The sequence below is a fragment of the Arvicola amphibius genome, chromosome 8, assembly GCF_903992535.2.
Source record: "Arvicola amphibius chromosome 8, mArvAmp1.2, whole genome shotgun sequence".
NCBI classification, from domain to species: domain Eukaryota; kingdom Metazoa; phylum Chordata; class Mammalia; order Rodentia; family Cricetidae; genus Arvicola; species Arvicola amphibius.
In genome coordinates, this window is record NC_052054.1 from 42204676 (window position 1) to 42226813 (window position 22138).

General features: G+C 40.3%; 1 protein-coding gene across 3 annotated transcripts in view; it reads left to right on the plus strand.

Moving 5' to 3' along the window:
* Positions 1 to 4130: 4130 nt before the first annotated feature.
* Positions 4131 to 22138, plus strand: part of Tbc1d32 (TBC1 domain family member 32) — a 213303-nt gene continuing 195295 nt past the window's right edge. For all 3 annotated transcript variants that reach the window (XR_005286571.2, XM_038339834.1, XM_038339835.2), the window contains exons 1-3: positions 4131 to 4350; positions 6629 to 6790; positions 15811 to 15988. Coding sequence is in view for 2 of the 3 variants with exons in the window: in XM_038339834.1 (XP_038195762.1) it covers positions 4196 to 4350; positions 6629 to 6790; positions 15811 to 15988 (495 nt within the window). In the remaining variant the exon portion in view is untranslated. The remainder of the gene's footprint in view (positions 4351 to 6628; positions 6791 to 15810; positions 15989 to 22138) is intronic.

Sequence of the window (22138 nt, forward strand, 5' to 3'; positions counted from 1 at the left end):
CCCGAAGCTACATTTGGAGTTCCAATGCAGGGCCTGTCTGAATTTGCACATAGGGCCTAAGAAAATAGAAACGACAAGCTAAGTAAAAACTGCCTGATCTGATCTTGGTTTAATTTTGGTATGTGGCATGTACCAGAAAACTTGTTCATTTCTTTTAGATTTTCCAATTTTGTGGAGTACAGGTTTTTGAAGTATGACCTAATGATTCTCTGGGTTTTCTCAGAGTCTGTTGTTAGGCCCTCCTTTTCATTTCTGATTTTATTTTCATATTCTCTCTCTGCCTTTTTAACTAGGTTTGATAGGGTTTATCTACTTTGTTTTTCTTAAAGAACCAACTGTTTGTTTCATTAATTCTTCATACTGTTCTGTTTCTATTTTATTTATTTCAGCCCTCAGCTAAAAAAAAAAAAAAAAAAAGAAAGCTAACTAAGTGCACCTGACAGCATGCTAGCCAGAAGCATTCTTCTAGATTCCAGTACTGCTCCATGCTTTGTGTTTCTGTTGGGACTCCCCTAAGTGATGGATTGTGTCCTTAAAGTGTAAGCCAGACAAACCTTTTCCTCTTCAAGTTGCTTTTGATCAGAATTTTATCCCAGCACAGATGGAAACCAGAATAAGAGACAAATCCCCACTACTAGGTCATACTTTCTGGAGATTTCTCTACTTTCCAAGAACTCCATGAGCCGAGGAGCAAGCTTTTATCTGTGGGTCTTCGGGGGACATTCTGAATCTAAAATACGAAAAGCTCACTAATTATTGCTTCACCTTGGTGTTTTGAGCTGCAAACACAGCCCACTCTGTGTTAGTAGAAATATGTTTCTATCTCACAGCTGGTGACTCTGTGCACATGGACACACATGCATTCATGTATATGTACTGAGCTTATAGCATCGCCCAGCAATAATGTTCTGTAGCTACTTTGCCAAGTTGTCTTTATTAATTGATGTAACAGGTGACACAGTTACAAGAAAGAATGTATTTTATGACGCCCTTACTTGGTTGCAGAACATTAAAAAGAAGTCACACTGAATCTTAGCTGGATGTTTACGCCATGCTGACCAGCTTTCATAATGCCAAAGGGTGCTAAGTACACTCCTGGGGAGAAATGTCATCAGTAGTCCAGCTGTGGCCCTGATGAGCCCTCCGGCCTTCCTAGAAAGATACGCCCACTTGTGTAATAATGGCCTGAAAGCTATGGGGAAAACAATTTGTTTCCTGATTGAACTCAGCTTTACAGGAAGGAACTCATGTCTGCTATTGTAAACCTGACAAGAGCCCCGTGGATAGCAAAGTCATCAACTCTCGCTGAGACCCTATTATTGTCATTTTGCTAAATGGATAAATTATTGAACTGCTTTCTAAATACTTATGCTCACACTCATAGATCAATGCTGCTACTGGCCAGTATCAGAGAAGCTGCTTTTTACAGTATGCAGCTGTTAATGCAGAGGCTCACACTGTGTAAATGGAAGTTTCTGTCCTGCCCAGTCCTGCAGCCAGTTAGTCCCAAAGAAACACACAGAGGCCTATATTAATTATAAACTGTCTAACCTATTAGTTCAGGCTTATTATTAACTGCCTCCCACAACTTAAATCAATCCACAATTCCCATCTATGTTTAGCGACATGGCTTGGTGCCTTTTATTAGCATTTGCATCATGTTTCCTCTGTGACTGGCTGGTGACTGCATCCCTGCCTTTCCTCTTCCCAGAATCCTCCTAGTCTTTTCACACACCTATACTACCTGCCTGGCTACTGGTCAATCAGCGTTTTATTAAAACCAATACAAGTGACAAAACTTTATAGTGTTCAAACACATTATTCCACAGTACAACAATGAAGGAAGCCATAAACACAATCATACATTTTAAAAAATCAAGCTGGGCAGGATGGCACATGATCCCATCACTTAGGATGTTGAAACAGAATAGTAACTTTCAGGCTAGCCTGAGCAACACACCAAGCAAGTCTCAAAATTTAGTATTAAATTCAAAACTCTATAGTGATTCTTTCTGCATCTTTTAAATCTTCCCTTGAGAACCTGAAAGGACAACCTATGTAACAAGTAAACAAATAACCTTTAACACAGAACATCAAAGGCCTGAAGGAACCCCTAATGCCCATTTTCAGAGAAACTGAACTTCAAGTTATTCAAAAGTCAATAAAAGCACCATAAAATGTCTCCTATCATTCATGAGACCCTGGGTTCCTTGACCTTAAACAGGATATCTGTATCAGTTCCTGTGCTAAGGCTCAGGGACTATCTCAGAGGAGGTGGGTGAAAAAGAATATAGGAGCCAGAGTTTGGAGAGGATTTCTTTAAGACAGTGTCTCTTTGCCATAGCCACTGGACTTAGGAACTCACTGAAGCTGTGGCTATGTGCACAAGACCTGTATGAAATTGGACTTCTGCTGGTTTTATCCTGCATGGTCTAGGAGCTCAGGAGGCCCTACCCCTCACTGAGGATCTATGTGCTGTAAATGCATGCTGAAGGGGGTGGTGTAATTTTCTTCAGCGGCGTAGCCATTGATAGATTACCTATATTTCACTAAACAACCCCTCTCCCCAAATACTCATTCAGGCAAACTCTGTAGGTAAATAGGAAACCAACAATCATCAAAACAGAAGGAAGTGTTTCAGTGGGAGAGAGTGCTGATAATAGAAGGGAATAGGGATGAAATTATATATATATATATATACATATATATGTATATATATTAAATTGTTAACAAAAAATGAAAGCTCATTTTTATAGTAAAATGCAAAGAACCTATTTTCTTTGCATTTTACAAATATGATGCCAAAGCTGGAATGAAATGTCGATTTTCCTGGATGCACTAGCACGGGCAGGACAATTATTGAATCTGGCTAACCTGAGACGTGAATCTGATATAAGGACAGACTATACAGCTAGATTTGGGAAGTTTATTGACATCGGTGGTTTGGGGGCTGTTCTGTAGCTATTGGCACCTGAATATTGTATACGCTCAAGCCGCCATACTTTTCTCTAATATGTTGTTTCTTTTAAACTCGCCACTGGATTTTGAACAAAATCCTAGGTTTCCACAGCAACTATCACCACCATTCCTTTCTCTTATAAAAATATATTTTTTCTTATTTTCTCGTAATTTCATGTGTACAATGTATTAGATCATATTTACCTCCAGTACGCCATCTCTCCCACTCCCCTCCTTCTTTTAAAATTATTTTATGTGTACAGTGCTTGCATGGATATATGTCTGTGAACCACAGATGTGCAGAGCGCATGGAGGCGAAACAGGGCATCAGGAACTGGACTTACAGAAGGTTGTGAACCAGCATGTGGGCGCTGGAAATTGAACCTGGGTCCTCTGGAATAGCAGCCAGTGTTCTTTACCTCCAACCCACCTCTCTTGGCCTAAAAACAAAAACACACAAACACACCGAATCCACTTTTTGCTGTCTATAGGCGATAGTCTCATGGATGTTGGGCCATCTTCTGGAACATGGCCACACCCCAACTTACTTCCCAACTCCCAAATACTATATCTACTTAGCTAGGGACGAGGGTTCGAGAGCTGCTAGTGCTCTGTAGGGAATTGCTAATGTCTTTTCTGTCACGTTAGGAAGGGCCATCTTCTCAGGGCTGCAGGCACTCAGCAGGTGTTAGTTGGTGAAAGAGAACAGTTTTTAAAATTCCATCCACTCTCCAGATGACACTCGTCAGCCTGCTTTCAGTCTGGCTTCCTTTGCTCTACTTTTATTAACTGCCTCTTGCCACTCTTTTTCTTCCCTCCCGCGGGTCGAGGTTCAGAGAAGTCTCCTGGGATTCACCCCCCCCCCCCCCACGCTGCGTCGGCGAGCTGACGTCAGGCGCAGCCGGGGCGTTCCCGTCAGGCTCGCCCAGCACGGGGCGTTCCCGTCAGGCTCGCCCAGCAGAGCCTGAAGGTCGGGAGCTGCCTGGGCTCTGCTGGGACCGCGGAACGGCAAGCATCGATCGCCTCGCTGGCCTCAGCCCACGCCTGGTCTCCAAACCCAGAGCCTCATTTTCCGGCACAGAACCACTCAGTCTCGGCCCCGCCCCCTGGGAGCTAGCGGTGGTTTCCTAGGGAACGACGCTGCGCGCCGACGGCGATTGGACCGGGTCGCGCGTGCGCGGTGGGCTGTGTTGGTGGCGACCCCGCGGAGGGTGCCGAGGTTTGACTGCTGCACAGAATGGCCCATTTCTCCAGCGAGGATGAGGTGATGCTGCAGGCGATGCTCCGGCAGCTGTTCCAGAGCGTGAAGGAGAAAATCACCGGCGCTCCCTCCTTGGAGTGCGCAGAGGAGATCCTCTTGCGGCTGGAGGAAACTGACGAAAATTTCCACAAGTAAAGTCGAGTTTAAGTTTTTAAGCAAACAAACCACTGGTCCAGGGAAGGTGAAAATGATTCGGATAAAGAGATTCATTTGATTTTTGTTAAAATAGCTAATTGGTGGTTCAGTTTGTCTACCAGTTGTCCCAGTGCCGAATTTATTTTTCTTTCTTTTTTAAAACTCGTTTTTCAAAGCCTCTTCTGCCTGTTTTTCTTTGCTACATCATTTGTAAACCATTCGTGTACTTTAAAGAACAGTTTTAATCCCTGAAATTCGGGATTCCTTTCACTTTACCTAGAAGCAGTGCCCCCCCCCCCCCCCCCCCCCCCCCCCCCCCCCCCAAGATCCCTATTTACTGGTCTGTTACTTCACTACCTGCTGTAGTTAGCCACTCAACGCTGCAAGGGCTCCCGTGCTGAAGTAGGTCTGGGTGCCTGTGAAGCAGGCGGGCGCCCATGCAATTGTCCTGAGTCCAGTGACGAGAGGCAGGATGCCAGGCATGGAGGAGAAAAGGAGAAAGGAAGTTGTCAGGTGCTACCGGAATGGTCTTTTAAAATGCAAACGCACCTTAGACTTAAAGATCTTTAGAGAGCTAATCCTTTCTTTGGAGTTTATTCATCCACCAAGTTAAGCCTCTCAGTCACAGTCTGTCTCCGGGCTCTCGGTTTATGATGAGTTGTAGCTTTTTCAAATCCAGTGTTTGCATTTTATTTGGTCTCACAGCCATTGTTTCGTGTGTTGTCGCTTTAGTCTGCTTATCTATTGAATTCACTCTGGTGCTGGGAATGGAACCCAGGGTCTCATGAATGACAGGAGACATTTTATGGTGCTTTTATTGACTTTTGGATAACTTGAAGTTCAGTTTCTCTGAAAATGGGCATTAGGGGTTCCTTCAGGCCTTTGATGTTCTGTGTTAAAGATTATTTGTTTACTTGTTACATGTGTTGTCCTTTATAATTCCCCCAGGTTCCTAAGGAAAGTTTTAAAAGATGTAGAAAGAATCACTGTAGAGTTTCTAATTTAATACTAAATTTTGAGACTTGCTTGGTGTGTTGCTCAGGCTAGCCTGAAAGTTACTAAATGATGGGATCATGTGCCATCCTGCCCAGCTTGATTTTTTAAAATGTATGATTGTGTTTATGGGTTCCTTCATTGTTGCTTATTTTCATAGTATTTCATTGGTACTCTCAATTATTGGATGGTACTACTCTTTAGACATACTTGGAATCAGGTTTTTTTGGTCATAGGTTTATTATTTAAAAAGCACAATATAGAAAATTTGGCATCTTCACAAAAATTTATTACAAAACTCACTTGCTTGGGTTTTGCTTGTTTTTGTTTTTGACAGGATCTCACTATATAACTCTGATTGGCCTGGAGCTTGCTGTGAAGATGAGGCTGTCCTAGAACTAACAGAGATCCCCTTGTCTTTGCCTCTGGAGTGCTGAGATGAGAGGTGCACTCCACCACACTGGCACGTGTGTGCTCCAAAAATAGTAAATAAGGCAGTGATTTTAGCATTGTATTTTGGGAATTTTTCAATTTTATCTCGATTTTCAAACCAATTTACATAACATCCTGTTCCCTTAATGTTTCTAAGATCTGCAGTTATATCTCCCTTTTATGATTCCACATATCAAAAACTTATATGGGATCCCAGGTTTCTGGGTTGTTAGCATTTTTATAAGAAGATGGCGTTGTAGACATTTGAGTCAGTAAATAATGTAATTTCAGGTATAATAAACCAAAGTGGGGGACCGTGTGGTCATTGGAGGAGAAACTAATATAGGTAATGTCACGGAGATTTGTCACACAGAGATGCTAACCTGTCCCTTCCTTTAGAGGCCTTTTGTGGCTTTCTCTGTAAGCTGTATATTTTTTGAATGTTACTAAATTAAGTAAAGACATTCACGTTTCCACTCTTCCAGTGTTACTACCTTCATTTTCCAAGAAAACACTATTGTTGTTTTTCCATGGTGAACTTGTGACTTTCTCAGAATATTGATACAAACATTTGGGCAGGTATTTTCCTTAACTAGGGAGATTGGTCAGTCTAAGATACAGAACTTGCTGGCATGATGGTATGCATCCGTAATCCCAGGCTGGAGAAGGCTGATGAAGAAGGATTTTGAGTTTGAAGCTAGCGTGACCTACATTTTCCCAATAAATAAGACAAAAGATTCAGAGATTTCTTGCCAGCATTTGTTACTTATTTGTTACTTATTCGTTCCTTGGCTCTGGTTAATAAATGGCACTGATATTTGCTCCGTTTTATTTCTCTATTTGTTTCAGCTATGAATTTGTAAAATACCTTAGACAGCACATATGTAACACGTTGGGATCTATGATCGAAGAAGAAATGGAAAAATGCACATCTGATCATAACCAGGGTGAGGAATCTGGTTATGATACTGTTGTACAGCATGTCACCAAGAGAACGCAGGAGTCTAAGGAGTGAGTATGGCATAATAATTATGTTTGTGTTTATAATATAGATCTTACCCGGTAAGCCCTTTGACTTACCTTCTCATGGGCTCCTTCTAGCTTCCCGACCTCTGTAGATGCTCCGAAATCAGAATCACACATCTAAAAATGAAAACCTAGGATATACATATGAGAGAGAACATGTGCTTTTCTTGCTGGTCTGAGATGTGTTGTTTAGTGTAGTATTTCCCAGTTCCACTTTCCTGAAAATTGTAGTTTTCTTTATAGCTGAATAAACATCCATTGCATGTAGGGATCACAGAGGTATCACAGATTCGTCATCCATTTGCCAGTTGGTGGACATTTAGGCTGATTCCATGTTCTAGCTGTTGTGAGTATAGCAGCAGTGTGTATGGGTGTGCCCATATCTCTGTAATAGGATGTAGAGTATGGCCCAGATGTTGCATGGCTCCAGCGTATGGCAGTTCTATTTTTAACTTTTTGAAGAGTTTCTGTACTGATTTCCATAGTGGCTGCTCGCGCCTGCATTTTTGCTAATGGTGGATAAGGTGGGTAAGGTCCCTCTTCACCACATCCTCACCAGTTTTATTGTCCTTTGCTTTCTTAACGATAGCCGTTCAGAAACGAGCGAGACGGAATTTCAAAATAGCACTGTTGCATTTCCCGGTTAGCTAGCAATGTGGACACTTTAAAAGCATTTATTAGACATTTGTAGTTTTTTCTTTTGAGAACTCTGGGTTCATGGCTCATTTATTTATGTATTTATTTATTTGGGACTAGTTGTTTGTTTTGATGTTTAGTTTTTTGAACTCTTTGTATATTCTAGATACTAATCCTCTGTAGAATATATAGATGACAAAGATTTTCAGCCATATGTAGGCTGTTTCTTCTTTAATTGTCAATTTTCGCGAAATCCCATTTGTATGAATTGGCCTTTTTTTCTGAGTGATTCAAGTCCTACTCAGAAAGTCCTTGCCTCTGCCTGTACCTTGAAGTATACTCCCCTCTAGAAATAACAGAGAACCAGATGTTATGATGAGTTCCTTGATCTATTTGTAGTTGACTTTTGTGCAGATGTGTGTGTGTGTGTATGTATGTACATACATGCATATTCAGTTTCTTCTAAATGGAGAAATTCCATTTTTTCCTGCCACCTTTGAAGATGCTGTTCTTTCTCCAATGTGTAAGTATCGTTAAAAAAAAGTTTGGTAGTGTTTGCACCTTATCTATTTTGTGGAATAGTTTGAGAAGCAGTGGTGTTGATTTTTGAAAGGTTTTATGAAACTCATCAGTTAATTAGTCCTGCTGTGCCTGGGCTTTTCTTTAGTTGGAGCAGTTTAAATTACTGTTTCGCCCTCACTGCTTGTCATTAAGCTCCTGCAGTTGCTTGCTGCATCTTGGTTCAGTTTTGTAGGACACATGCATTTAGAAACTTACCCACTCTTTTTATTTTTTCCAATTTTAGTAGGTCATATTTTCAAGGTAAGACCTAGTAATTTATGTCTTCTCTTTCTTTAGTTTTGTTAAGGGTTTGTCAGTCTTGTATGTCTTCTCAAAGAACCAACTCTTCATTAAGTTTATTTACTTTTTAAAAAAGATTTATTCATTTATTATGCATACAGTGTACTGCCTATTTGTATGCCTGCACACCAGAGGAGAGAGCACCAGATCTCACTACAGAGAGTTGTGAGTTACCATGTTGGTGCTGGGAATTGAACTCAGGAACTCTGGAAGTGCAGCCAGTGCTCTTAACTGTTTGAGAATTTCATACATGCATATGATGTATTTTGAACATATTTACCCCCACTTCTCTGCCTGACTCATCCTAGATCCATCTTCTTATCCTCCCAGCTTTCCGGCTTCTTGTCCTGTTGTTTTATGACCCCCATTGAATACAATTAGTGCTGCCGATCTATGGGTGTGGGGCCATCCACCAGAGCTTGGTGGACCTACTTGGGGTCACAACTTTGAAGAAAACTGTTTTTCTCTCAGAAACCATCAGCTGTTAGTAGCTGTGTAGCCAGGGTTAGGGGTTGGTGAGCACCTCTCTCCCTTGATCATATTGATTTCTTCCTTTCTACTGATTTCAGGTATGCCTTGGTCTTTGTTTTTATAAAGTACATAATTAAGTTATTTGAGAACTCTCTGTTTATTAATATAGATACTTAGAACTACATATTTCTGTCTTAGAACTGCTTTAATTATATCATACAGATTTTGTTGTGCTGTATATTTTTTATTTGATTCTAGGAAGTTTTTACTTCTTTCTTGATTTTTTTAAAAGATTTATTTATTTATTATGTATTCAGTGTTCTGCCTGCATGTATCCCTGCAGGCCAGAAGAGGGCACCAAATCTCATTACGGATGGTTGTTAGCACATGTGGTTGCTGGGAATTGAACTCAGGACCCTTGGAAGAGTAGGCAAAACTTTTAACCACTGAGCCATCTCTCCAGCCCCCTTTTTTGATTTCTTTAATGCCCATTCATCAATTTGTGGTGTGTTCAGGTTTTTTTTCTTTGTTTTTTTTTGGTTTTTGGGTTTTTTTTTTGTTATCTGAGACAAGGTTTCTCTATATAACAGTCCTGACTGTCCTGGCACTTGCTTTGTAGACCCAGGCTGGCCTCGAACTCACAGAGATCCACTTGCCTGCCTTCCGAGTGCTGGGATTAAAGGTGCGTACCACCACTGCCCTCAGTGTGGAGTCATATTCCATTGTGATCGATGGAAGACACAAGGAATGGTTTCAGTTCTCTTGTATTTGTTGAGACTTGCTTTGTGTCCTAGCATGTGATCTATTTTTAGGGGAAGTTTTGTTGCCTGCTGGAAAGAATGTGTGTTCTATAGCATTTGGATCGAGTGTCTGAAGATATCTCTTAATGCTGTTTGATCTGTGACTTCATCTAATTTGTCTGTTTCTGTTTTTGTTGTTGTTTCTATAGGGAGGACTTGTCAGTTGGTGAGAGTGGGCTATTGAAGCCACTTGTTACTATTTTGCTTGGGTCCATCTGTGACTTTGCAGCTAAAAGTATTTATGAAATTGAGTGCATCTCTGTTCTGGGAAGGGATGTTTAAATTGTAGTGCCCTCTAATGGGTTGTTCCCCAATCAGTATGAAGTGACACGCTAATAATCCTCATTACATTTGGTTTGATGTCTGCCTAGTGAGATAGCAGAGCAGTGATATCTGCACACTTCCTAGGCCCATTTGCATGACACACCTTACCCCATCTTTTCACCCTCGGTGACTGTCTGCCTTTGTGGAGAGCTGGGTTTCTCGGAGGCAGCAAGTAGATGCTCCTGGTTTTTATGACAAATAGCTTTGCTGAGTATAATAGTCCGGGTTGGCAGCTGTCTTTCAGAATTTGAAGTTCATTTGTCTGGGCTCTTCTGGATTTGAAGTTCTAGTTGAATAATCTGCTGTTGTTTTGATGGGCTTGTCTGTCATGATTTAGTGTTTTTCTCCTGTTGCCGTCTGTGTACTCTCTTGTTCTGTATTTAGTATTTGAACTGTATTGAGATGATGAGAGGTTCTTTCCTGTCTCGTCAGTTTGGGGCTCTAAATGCCTCCGCTGTCTGCCTGGATCGGCATTTCCTTTCCTAATTCTGGGGAATTTTCTCTTGTAATTCCCTAAAATATTTCCTATGCATATAGATCTAGAATCTTCTCATTTGATATCTGTTATCTGTAAGTTTGTTCTTTTTAGAGTGTCATGTATATCTTGGACTTATTATTGTTTTATTCTTTTCCTTGTTTGCCTGCTGAAGTTCCTCAACTTTGTGTTCTCACTCAGAAAGTTTGTCTTCTCCTGGACCTGTTCTATCATGGGAATTTCCACAGACCTTTGTATTTGATTTACAGAGACATTCAGTATTTCTGTCTCTGTTGAATTTCTCTTTCATATCTTGCAGTACCTTCTTTATTCCATCCAGCTGTTTGTATTCTCAACCAGGAACTAATTTTCTTCTTTGAACACACTCATGTATACATCTGTGTTTGTGATCATTCCTTTGAGCTTCTGCCTGTGACTTCCTCTTTCTCTCTCCAGATGCCATCACTGCAGTCTTAGTGGGTTTTGGGATAGTCATCTTGTCCTACTTTGTGTTTTATATTACTGCGGTAGAATCTATCCATCTGCTGTTAGTTCTGAGCTTAGTTTTTTTTTTTTTTTTTTTTTTTTTTGTATGAGCAATACTCATTTCCATTGAAGTATTTGACTTTATGTGGCAGAATTGAGTGTATAATTCAGAAAATAGTTGTACATCCCAGGAGCTCAGGGTGCTTGATCGAAACTCTGTTTTCCTCTGAGTAGGGCAGTAGCTTCAGTAACAATGATAATTGCTTCTTATTACAACTATATGAATATTGTCCTGGACAATTGTTGCTAGGCTCCCCCCTGTCTTCAGTACTGTTGGGGGTAAGCACTCCAGGACAGTATGGAGTATAAAGATATTTTAGTTAATAAGATTAGGCTTGGCAGGGAAGTAGGATATATAGAAAGATAAACTATTGGATTTCCTTTCAAAGGAAAAACCTTGAGGTGGGTAAAATAGCTGGGAAGGAAGTTGGGATGCTGGTAGAGCTCACAGATTTTAGAGATTGTTAAAGCTGTGGGAGGTTTTGGATAAGAATTAAAAAGAGAAGATAAAATGGAGAAAGAAGAAAAGAGGTGGGAATATGTGCTGGAGTTTGGGAGATGTATCTGCAGGGTAAACTGGGTGGAAAAACATAAGCAGGAGTCCGCAAACTCCACAGAGCCTTCTATAAGCAATAGCAAAACCATCACAAGGCATACACAAAAGTGGAAGGTAAGTAACGGGATAAGCACCAAAATGAGTGAATTGCTGGCACACCGGCACTGATTTGATGTGTGAGGGTCTCAGCTCCCTCTGACTATGGTAACTTCCATATGGTGCTGTGTGCAGAAGGGGGAGTTGGACCCCTTGGTCTTTGTAGCCCAAGGAGGAGGAGAGGTCGTAAATTCTTTCCTGAAGTTTCTTTGGATCTCAGCACCTGTGTGGGCTAGGCAGATGTGTTCCCTCCAGTTTCTGCTGCTCTTCCAACACTAATACTTCATTGGGATTTCTTGACAGTACCCCCACGCCATACCCCTCACATTCTGCAGAGCAAACTCAGGGCTCTCTAGGTGGTCCACAAGGCTGGCCATGAGCCTTCCGCACTCCCCTAACGTATTTGCCACCATCTTTCCCATATTCCCACCACACTGGTCTAGCTCTTTATTAAACAGTCAGTCAGGCACATCTCTCAGGTTTGTTCTCATGTTGGATTGCTGTAGCATGTCCTTTCTATAGATTATCTGATTTAACATTCAACTTGGGAACATCTTAGTTCACTGTCTCGATTTTAAGGCATTTTGTTCTTTATTCTGCCTAAACCAATAGCCTTTCTCTCTTCTTCTTATTTCCCTATTTTGCTTTATTTTCCTTTTCCCCTTTTTGTCACTAAGAAAGGATACAATCTATATCTATCTTTCTCTTATTTCAGCATTTCCTTGATAGGATGGGTGATCTACAAAGATAAATTTGTATCCTTTTTTTTATTTCTGTATCTTTAATGCCTTGAAAGTGCCTTGTATATTATAGATGCTTAATAGAGACTTGTTAATAAAATTGAAGTGTTTTATTTAATTATAATGTATGATTATAATTAATTATAATTTTATTAAACCATAATTAAACTATAATCAGTTTTATGTTACAAATTGCAATACTGTAGATGTTATTTATTCTCAAACAGTGTTAGGAGCTTGGTCCCCAATGTGGCAGAATTAGGAGGCAATAGATCCCGAAAGAGAAGCTATATACAAGAAAATTAGGTCATTGAAAACGGAGACTCAGTGGGGATTAAGGCAGTTCTTAACCCTGTTTAGTTCTAGAAAATGAGTGAGCAAGCATGCATGCTTGCCACAGAAAAGAGATAAACAGATGTTAGAAAGCAACAGTCCCCTTCCCACCTCCTGGCTTCTGGTCATATTAGCCCTTTCTTTAGCAATCTTGTGATTTGTGTGCTGTTTACTATGAGGTCTGGACCAGAGCTGGGCAGAAACTAATGCAAGCTTGTGATCCCCCAAACTTATGAGATAGACTTTTTTCTTCATTACTGTACCTAGGCTCAGGAACAGTTTTAGCAAGGAAAGCAGACTGATGTTGAAAGTGACTGTGTCATTAGCAGTAACTCCTTTTCCTTTATATGTCAGCTAGTCTTCATGCACTGAGTGCGCAGCTACAATATGGTGCACTGTAAAGAGGAATGAGGTGTTTTCTACCCTTTACTAATCTACAGTGTAAAGAGAAGAGTTTGACACTACTCTGAAATGGAAATGAAACAGATTCAATTCGGTGTGTTAAGTGCTATGATGTATCTAAAAGGCTGTATGGAAATATCAAGGAAGAAATATATTAGTCCAAATATGTAATGAGTGTTTATAACAAAGAAGGAGGAAAACACAAGCCCCAAAGAAATTGACTTCCCCCCTAGAGCATGCAAGTGATGAATGGGTGGGTGGGTCTTTCACTGTTCCCGTCCAGGGTCCCGGGTCCCTTTCACCATCCTGCTCCATCATCCCTTATGGCAGGGGATGGTAATGCTTCTTATAAAGGGGCATACAATAAACACTTTAGGTTTTACTCCCTGTATATTTTATCAACAATATGAGAACAGCCATAGATCATATATAATGGAAAGAATGTCCACGTGTTTCAGTTAAATTTTATTTAGTGGAAAGTCAATTTAGGTCAATAAAATAATGCCTTATTACTTTTTTATTGCTGTGAAAAATTCCAACTACTAGAGACCAAGGATTCAAATGGCCCATGAGGGCCATTCTGTTTTAAACCATTATAGATAATATTCTGCCAACCCCAGTATCAGAGTTACTCAAATTTCTGCTTGAGTATTTATTATTTATTGTATTAAAAATTAATTCTAATTTATTTATAAACTAAGCTTAAAAATATTAGTCTGGAAAGGAATTCTGTTTCTCTTATGAGAACTATTATTTATTGATGTTACTTATTGAAATAAGATGACAATATATAGACATAAATAGTTCAGACATTAACATATGGAATAAAGTCCATAAAGTTAAAATTTCTTTTTTTTTATTTTTGGTTTTTTGAGATAAGGTTTCTTTGTGTAATAGCTCTGACTGCCCTGTAACTCTTTTTGTAGACCAGGCTGGCCTCACACAGAGATCCACCTGCCTCTGCCTCTTGAGTGCTGGGATTAAATACATTTACCACTGTACCTGGCTAAAGTTTCTTATTTTATAGAAAAATAAAGGAGTTCTGTCCATATTTGGACAATATTTAAATACCTAGTAGTCTGTGTCTAGCTGCTTATTCCAGAAAGAATGGGGGAGGGGGAGGGAAATGGGAGGAGGGGAGGAGGTAGAAATTTTTTTTTTTAAAGATTTATTTATTTATTATGTATACAGTATTCTCAGTACTCTGTCTGCAGGCCAGAAGAGGGCACCAGATCTCATTACAGATGGTCGTGAGCCACCATGTGGTTGCTGGGAATTGAACTCAGGACCTTTGGAAGAGCAGGCGGTGCTCTTAACCAGTGAGCCATCTCTCCAGCCCCCGAGGTAGAAATTTTTAATTAAAAATAAATAAATTAAAAAAAGAGTATTGTTAGCTAGCTCTTATATCTAGAATTAACCCATCTCTATTAATCTGCGTGTCTCCACGTGGCTGTGGCCTACTGGCAAGGTTCCAGCTGGCAGCTCTGTGTCTTTCCCCTCTGGCATCTATCTACATGGCATTTTCTGGCTCCGCCTTCTTTCTTCCAGCATCCAGTTTATTGTTCCCGCTTTGCTTTACTCTGCTAAACCACTGGCTGAAACAGATTCTTTATTAACCATTGGTATTCACAGCATACAGAGAGGAGTCCCACATCACTCCCCCCTCCCTTCCTTTTTAAAATCTTCCTCCTCTTCCTTCTTTTACCTTCTCTTGACACAGACTTGAAGTAAATCTTTCTGTGTCCATTTAGAGGGCTGGATTATAGGTATACCTCACTGGATCTAGCTAAATCACCAAATTGTAAATTTTAAAGAAATAGAGAAGTCATGATGTACCTGTCAACATACCTAGCTTCAAAGGATGCTGAGAGTATAGTTTAGCTATTATCCAATTACTGTGAAAGGAGAGAACAGCTTTCTGTTTGTTTGAGACATAGTCTCTATATGTAGCACTGACTGGCCTGAAACTTGCTTTGTAGGCCAGGCTAGCATTGAATTTATAGAAATATACATCTCTCTGCTTCATGGATTTTGGGATTAAAGGATGTACCACTATGCCTGGCCAGAATAGCTTCTTATGGACAGATCTTTATTTTTATCAGAGCACTTTTCTCCCTCTCTCCCTCCCTCCTTCCTTCTGGTTGGGTATTCCTGTGCATCTCAGGCTGACCTTGAGTTCACTAAGTAACACAGTCTGGTTCCAGGGGACCCATCTCCCTCTTCCTTCCGTGGAGGCACTGTACACATAGGTACAGAAACACATGGAGGCAAACACCAATACACATAAAATAATAAAGTAAAAATAAAATTATACGTTTTCTAAAATTTTAAGTTTTCTCTCGTGGAGACATTTGGAGACTTGCAGAGCTGAGGGAATCTAGAGAATGTCCAGTTTTAAGTCTTACTTCAGAGATCTGTGTCCTGCCACTGCTGACATTTGGTTTTGTGGCTTTTCTTTGAAAGCACACGCTGACTGCTTAACTCCTACTCAGAAACTGAGAAGACATGGAATGTCTCATTTGGGGCTGTGGGTACCCCTAGACATGGAGAAAGATAGGAAGGTGGAGAAAAGAGGCAGAGATGAGGTGAGCGACAGAAGTGAACTGGTTTTGGCTTTATGTTGTGAGCATTTGGGTATGTTGCTGGCAACAGGAATGCATGCCACCGGGCCAGCTTGGCTTAGAATTATGTTGATATTAGAATTATGTTGTATTTCTAGATGAAAAGTTTTAAGTCTGCTTATTGGGTGTACATTGAATTTAAAGGTATAAGGAAATGATGCATTCCCTGAAGAACATCATGATGGTGGTGGTAGAGGCCATGATCAACAAGTTTGAGGAAGATGAGACCCGGAGTCAGGACAGGCAGCGGCGACTGCAGAAGGAGGAGCATGGCAGCTGCTGCACGGACAATTGTTCTGACAGCGACTCCTCCTTCAATCAGGTGGGCTCTTCGTTTCCCAGTTTTGTCTTAAAACAGTCTTTAATTATCACAGGCTTGTATATATGCTTTCTCATTTTTTTCTGTTCTCTAATTTTAAGATTCAGAGAAAGTAAAACATAAAACAATCTATTTGGTCCATGAAATACTATTTTACAGAATTGTTTGTTTAATGAATAATTATATCTCAGATAATTTTTAGTCAGAATTATGTTTTGAATTAATAACAACAAGAATAATAAGGGTTGAAATAAATCTCTTTAAGCATTAATCAAAGCAGTTTATTGTCAATTTTTATCAAAGTTTAACTGACTGAGATGTGGAGTTAAAACATTTATGATTTTTATGCATTTCTGGGTTGAAAGTGGCTGCAAATGGTCAGTTTTGCACATTTAAAGTCTCAATATATAAAATGGTTTGAGGCTAACCAGTCTGGTGTGGGGCACAGAACTAACCCTAGCACTGTGGAGACTGAAGCAGGGGGATTGTGAGTTTGAGGCCACCCGCCTTATATACTGAGACCCTGTCCTAGGAGCTAAAAACAAACAAACAAAAAGCAACTACAAAGTTCGAGATTGTGATGGTTAGTTTTATCTGTCCACTTGACACAGCCATGAGTAACCTGGGGTTGTCTAGATGAGATTGCCTTGTGGGTATGTCTGTGGAGAGTTGTCTTGGATACTGATGTTAGTTGATACGAGAAGATACAGGTCACTGTGGGTGGTGCCATTCTGCATGCAGAGGATCCCGGACTGTGTAAGTGAAGAGAAAGCCATCTGAGCGCAGATCTGAGGACAGGTAAGCTGTACACTTAGTCCTTTCTGCTCCTAACTGTGTGTGTGTGTTGTGACTAGCTGCTCCACTTCCTCCTTCCGTGACTTCCGTCCATTGTGGACCATAACCTGTAATTATGAGGTAAAGCACTTTCTTCTCCGAGTTGCTTTATGTCAGGATATTTTGTTACCTCAACAGAAACCGGGACAGAGGTCTTCACTTTCCTCTAACCAGGATGTAGGTAGGAGTGCCTGCCATTTGACTGCAGTAGAACTGGAAAAAGACAGGCTTAAGACTAAATTAGTCCAAATGGAAGACAAGGAAACCAGCTAGACATGTACCAGGAGCCCCCTGGCAGGCATCCAGGCTAAATGCTGTCTGTCTGTTCTTCTGCCTGTCAAAAAAAACGATTTTGTTTTTGAGATTTGCGGAACTGAAAAGCAAGTCTAGGCCTTTAGGATCAGCTCTGCATCATTTGTCACAAGTCTCCACCAGCGAGAAGGCTTCTGCCTCTGCGGTGGATACAGATTGCCTGCCCTCGTGACTCGGGGCCTGGGCTTACTCTCTAATGCTGTAAAGAAAGAGCCTTGTAATTAGAAAGTAGGCCTTAAGCATCTTTCCAAAACTGATTTGAGAAGTTCAGATAAAACATGAATAAAAGATGCATAGCAGTCTCTGCTTGGATTGCACCATTGAGCGGAAAGGACTGGAAGTAGCCCAGGCAGACTTGGAGTTGCCATGCTTAGTTGCCATTGCATTGCTGGTCAGCGGAAATTGTGTCAAGCTGTGAGCTTCACAACCCAGACTGACTGTGTGATGTGACAGAAGATGTGATGGAGACTGGGGGTTTTCTATCTTAATTTCTTGTTGATGAGCTCATGGGAAGAAGAGGAGCTAACTGCCTTTGTGGGGTTGTCTTAATTGCTTGACCTAGCTTCTTAAGAAGTGAAAAGACAGAAAGCTTCACTTTAGTGAAGTTCACTCAGGAGCTCACTATTTAATGATATTCCTTGGTTAATGAACCCCTTTAATATACTGAAACCCAAGAGAAGAAAAAAAAAACTGAAGCATTGTTAATACACTCCTCAAATGGAAGTATTAGGCCTAACTAAGCGTAATCAAGTATGAGGAGTTCATCAGCTGCTAATTCCCAAATGCTGGTTATTACTAGTGACGGGAATAACAGATCTTTCAGGTTTTGACAGAACAGAGTCACAATTTAAAATATTTTTATTTTTTAATTTTGTTTTGTTTGGATTCTTTTTTTTTTTTTTTTTTTTTTTTTTTGGTTTTTCGAGACAGGGTTTCCCTGTAGTTTCTAGAGCCTGTCCTGGAACTAGCTCTTGTAGACCAGGCTGGCCTCGAACTCAGAGATCCGCCTGCCTCTGCCTCCCAAGTGCTGGGATTAAAGGCGTGCGCCACCACCGCCTGGCTGGATTCTTCATAAGAAACTATGCCTTCAGATCTGTGGCTTCCTTTGGGATGCCCACAGGCAATAGTCTAGCCTTCTAGCATCTACTCAATGAATACGACTGTTCCAGAAATACTAATTGGTTTGGAAGTGAACTCTGTCCATGAGGACATTGTGGGATGCGTGAACTTTCGGAAACAAATGTATGACAGTTGGAACATCCCAGACCTCTCTTTCAGAGGTGTGAGCTCAGAGAGGTGTGTGGGTATGCCTTGGCTTAGTAAAGAGATACTTACCTCTGAAAGGGTCCTGACCCCAATCTTCCCTAGTGATCAGCTGTGTTCTCTTTTATGACTGTGAGGTTGATGATTAGTGGGAGGACCTTGGGGCAGCTCCCTCCTCTAGTCCATCCAGTTTATATATGCCAGGAATTACCAATCAGTGACAAGAATAGACCAAGGAAATGATGATCTTTGCTCCTGACTTTTGCAGAACTGAGAAGCTCAGGGACTAGGGTTAGAGGTTCATCATTTGACCACAAAGCTCTGTTTGTTAGACATTCTTTACCATTACATCATCCGTCTCTGTAGATCAGCCTCCTGATTAGACTAGCTGGTCCTGGACCTTCTGGTAGCTCACTGTAATAGAGCTTCTCCCACTGCCACTCACTGCTTGCTACTGGACCCTGGATTCTTCACTGTGGAAGCAAGAAGATAGACTCTGTGCCTTGTAACAACTCCATTAAATACTGACATTCTTATTGATGCCTTCAAGATCACTGCTTGCTCTGGGCTGAAAACTATCTGGATTTTTCTTTTCTATAATTAAAATGTAAAGTTAGCATACAAAATAATAGGATTCTTTATGACATTTTCATACACATGTCATCATACTTTGTTCTTATTTTCCCCCATTTCCTCAGCATCCTCTGTGCCTTCCTTTCTCTTGCTCATCCCCTCAATTCTCATTCTCAAATAGTTTATCTTCTACTTTCCCTCCTTCACTTTCATGACCTTCCCACACACAAATTTGCATCTAGATGTTGCAAATGAAAGCAAGTGTGGCATTTGTCATTCTGAGTCTGGCTTATCACTCTTAACATAATGGCTTTCAGTTCTATCCCTTTTTGTTCAGTATCATTATTTATTTATTCTTTATGTCTGAATAAAATTCCATTGTATACACTACTTTCTGTTATCCATCTTTTGATAAATGTCCAAGGTGAGTTATTTCTTAGTTGTTAAAATAGAGCAACAGTTAACATGTATACACACGAAGATGCAAAGTATTTTTGTGGTATGTTGACTTAAAGTTATCGAATACATAATATTCTTAGGAGTAGTATAGTTGGGACACATAGTTCTATTTTCAGTTTTTTGAGGAACCTCAACTCAAATTTGTATTGATTTTCATAGTGACTGCATTCATTTATATTTCTACCAGTTGTGTAAAAGATCTCTTTCCCTATAAAACCATTTGTTTTCTTGATGATAGCCATTCAGACTGGGGTTAACCAGACACTGGCTCAAAACAGTTTTAAATTACATTTTCCTGACAGATAAGAATGTTGAACATTGTCTCACATGCTTATTGGCCATTTATATTTCTGTTATTGAGAACTGTCTATTTGGTCTATTAACTCACTTATTGATTGGGTGATTTTATGTGTGTTTAATTTTATGTGTGTTTAAAATTATCTTAAGTTAATTTTAGTCATGAAACCCCTACTTAATGTATAAATGACAAAAATTGTTTCACATTCTCTAGGCCACCTATTCATTCTGGTGATTGTTCTTTTGATGTTGCAATTTTTTTGTGAGTGGAATAGTCTTTATTTTATCATTATTTGAAATACTGTAACTTGATTGTATCTGGATATTTAATCTTATTGAAAAACTGAAGACTATTAATAGTAAATGTAGACTTAAAGATATTGAAGAATGAATCAGTGATAATAGTTTTGAACTATAATTTTGGACAAAACAATGCAAGGGTTTGGTGTTGGGCCATTTTGAGTTGGGAAATTGGAATGTTCCTCCCAATTATATTAATACTTTACAGTTAATGTTCTTTCTTTTCTGCTACCCCCCACCATTTAACATAGGGCAGAACCAGTATTACACTGCTCTGTAATGGGTTAGCTGTCTTCTTATATTCCAAAGGAAACCAACCTCAGGAGGCGTACTTTATATGAAGAAGGTGCGCCATAGTAATTGTCACCCATTGCTCTTACATGCTATTTCACTGTTATCTGTTTAAGGCTTTTCCTCCTTGGTTTTACAATAGCTTTCTCTTTGTGATAGCCATTCCTTGGTGTGTGTGGAAGGCAACGTAATTGCCCTCTCTAATGTGTCCATGAGCTAATCCTTAGAACTTGTGAACATGGGATCTGGGCAAATAGGACTTTATGGATATTATTTTTAAAAAAGATTTATTTATTTTATGTCCATTGGGGTTTGGCCTGCATGCGTTTCTCTGTCAGGATGCCAAAGCTCCTGGAACTGGAGTTACAGACAGTTGTGAATGGCTATGTGGGTTCTGGGAATTGAACCTGTGTCCTTTGGAAGATGAGCCAGTGCTCTTAACTGCTGAGCCTTCTCTCCAGCCCCCTGTTTTGATAAACTATTAGGTTAAGGAATTTCATGTGGAGAAACGACTTGGGTTCACTGGGCCTGGGAAATTGCAGGGGTTTATGTAAGAAAAGCACAAGTGGCTCAACGTACAGGCCGCCAGGGTTGGTCCAGTGTGACTGCTGCTCTGGGAAAGGCAAGGGAATGGGATCTTTTTTCCCTCCTGGAAAGAGTTTTAGGATTTATGTTCTTCCAGTTAGAATTTTGTTGAGTTCCTTTTGCCTATGCTGGAATTGCTGTTCTTTTCAGAATGTGGGCTTTCAGCTTCCCTAATGTATTATTATTATTTTCCCACAGCTCCTCAGATTTTAATGTCTTGAGCTTAACTCATTTTCTGGCACCTTCTGGAATCCTCCAGACTTTGCAGTGTTCTGGAGAGGATTCCATGGTGATATGGTGACTGCAGTTTTCAGCTCGTCAGCATGTGGACCGGAGGCCTTTTTAAGGGCTGGTAGTGATGAATGGCTTCAGGCAGGGGCTGTGCCTTAGGGCAGATTCAGGGAGGGCAGACAATGAGGGTGAGGGCAGTTCGGGTAATATTTACGAGTTTGGGCATAGGCCAGCCCAGCCTGAAGCCTTATCTGCTCTCTCTACCATTCTTCCGAGCTGCTCCTTGGGTTTCAGCCTGGAGTCTGTGGCAGATTCCGCCAGCTTTGGCCGCTCTGGTTGACAAGTTCATTTTTTCTTTTTCTGACTGTTTGGTGAGGAGAGAAAACCAGGAGCCTAAAATCTTAAAAATATAGACATGAAAGGGGATGGTAGGTGAAAATTTTAAGAATAAGAGTAATATTATCTTCCAGCCTGAGAAAAATAGATAGTTTGGGAGAAAACCTGGGTAGGGCAGGTGTGAGCTTATGCTCGCCTGTTTGCTTCTTTTGGTATTATTGTCTCAAGGAGACAGTTTGATACCAGACAAATAAAATAATTACTTTGATTAGCCAAGTTAATGTTTCCTTTCATGCATACTTAAGTGCGTTCTCATAGCTTGAATTATTAATAGACAGACTTTATTAAATTTTGCGCTTTTAAAGGAAAGTGCATTTTCTTTGTTTTAGTCATTATAACTAAAACAGCTTGGAAATTTTTGAGTAAGCTTAACATTTGAAAACATCAAAACATTTTTTCTCTGTTTTGAAAATACCTTATTTTGTATTTCTGGTTTAATTATAAGTAGATGCACAGGTCAGAAATTTTAGAGGTACTCAAAGAAGCTGCTCCAGGTGAGCCTCGTTCATTCAGAATCTGTCCTGAACTAAGTCAGTCTGAAATAATCGATGGCTGTGCCTCAGGTTAAGAGGCTCTTAACCTCTTCTGTGCCTCAGTTTTCTTTTTGAATTT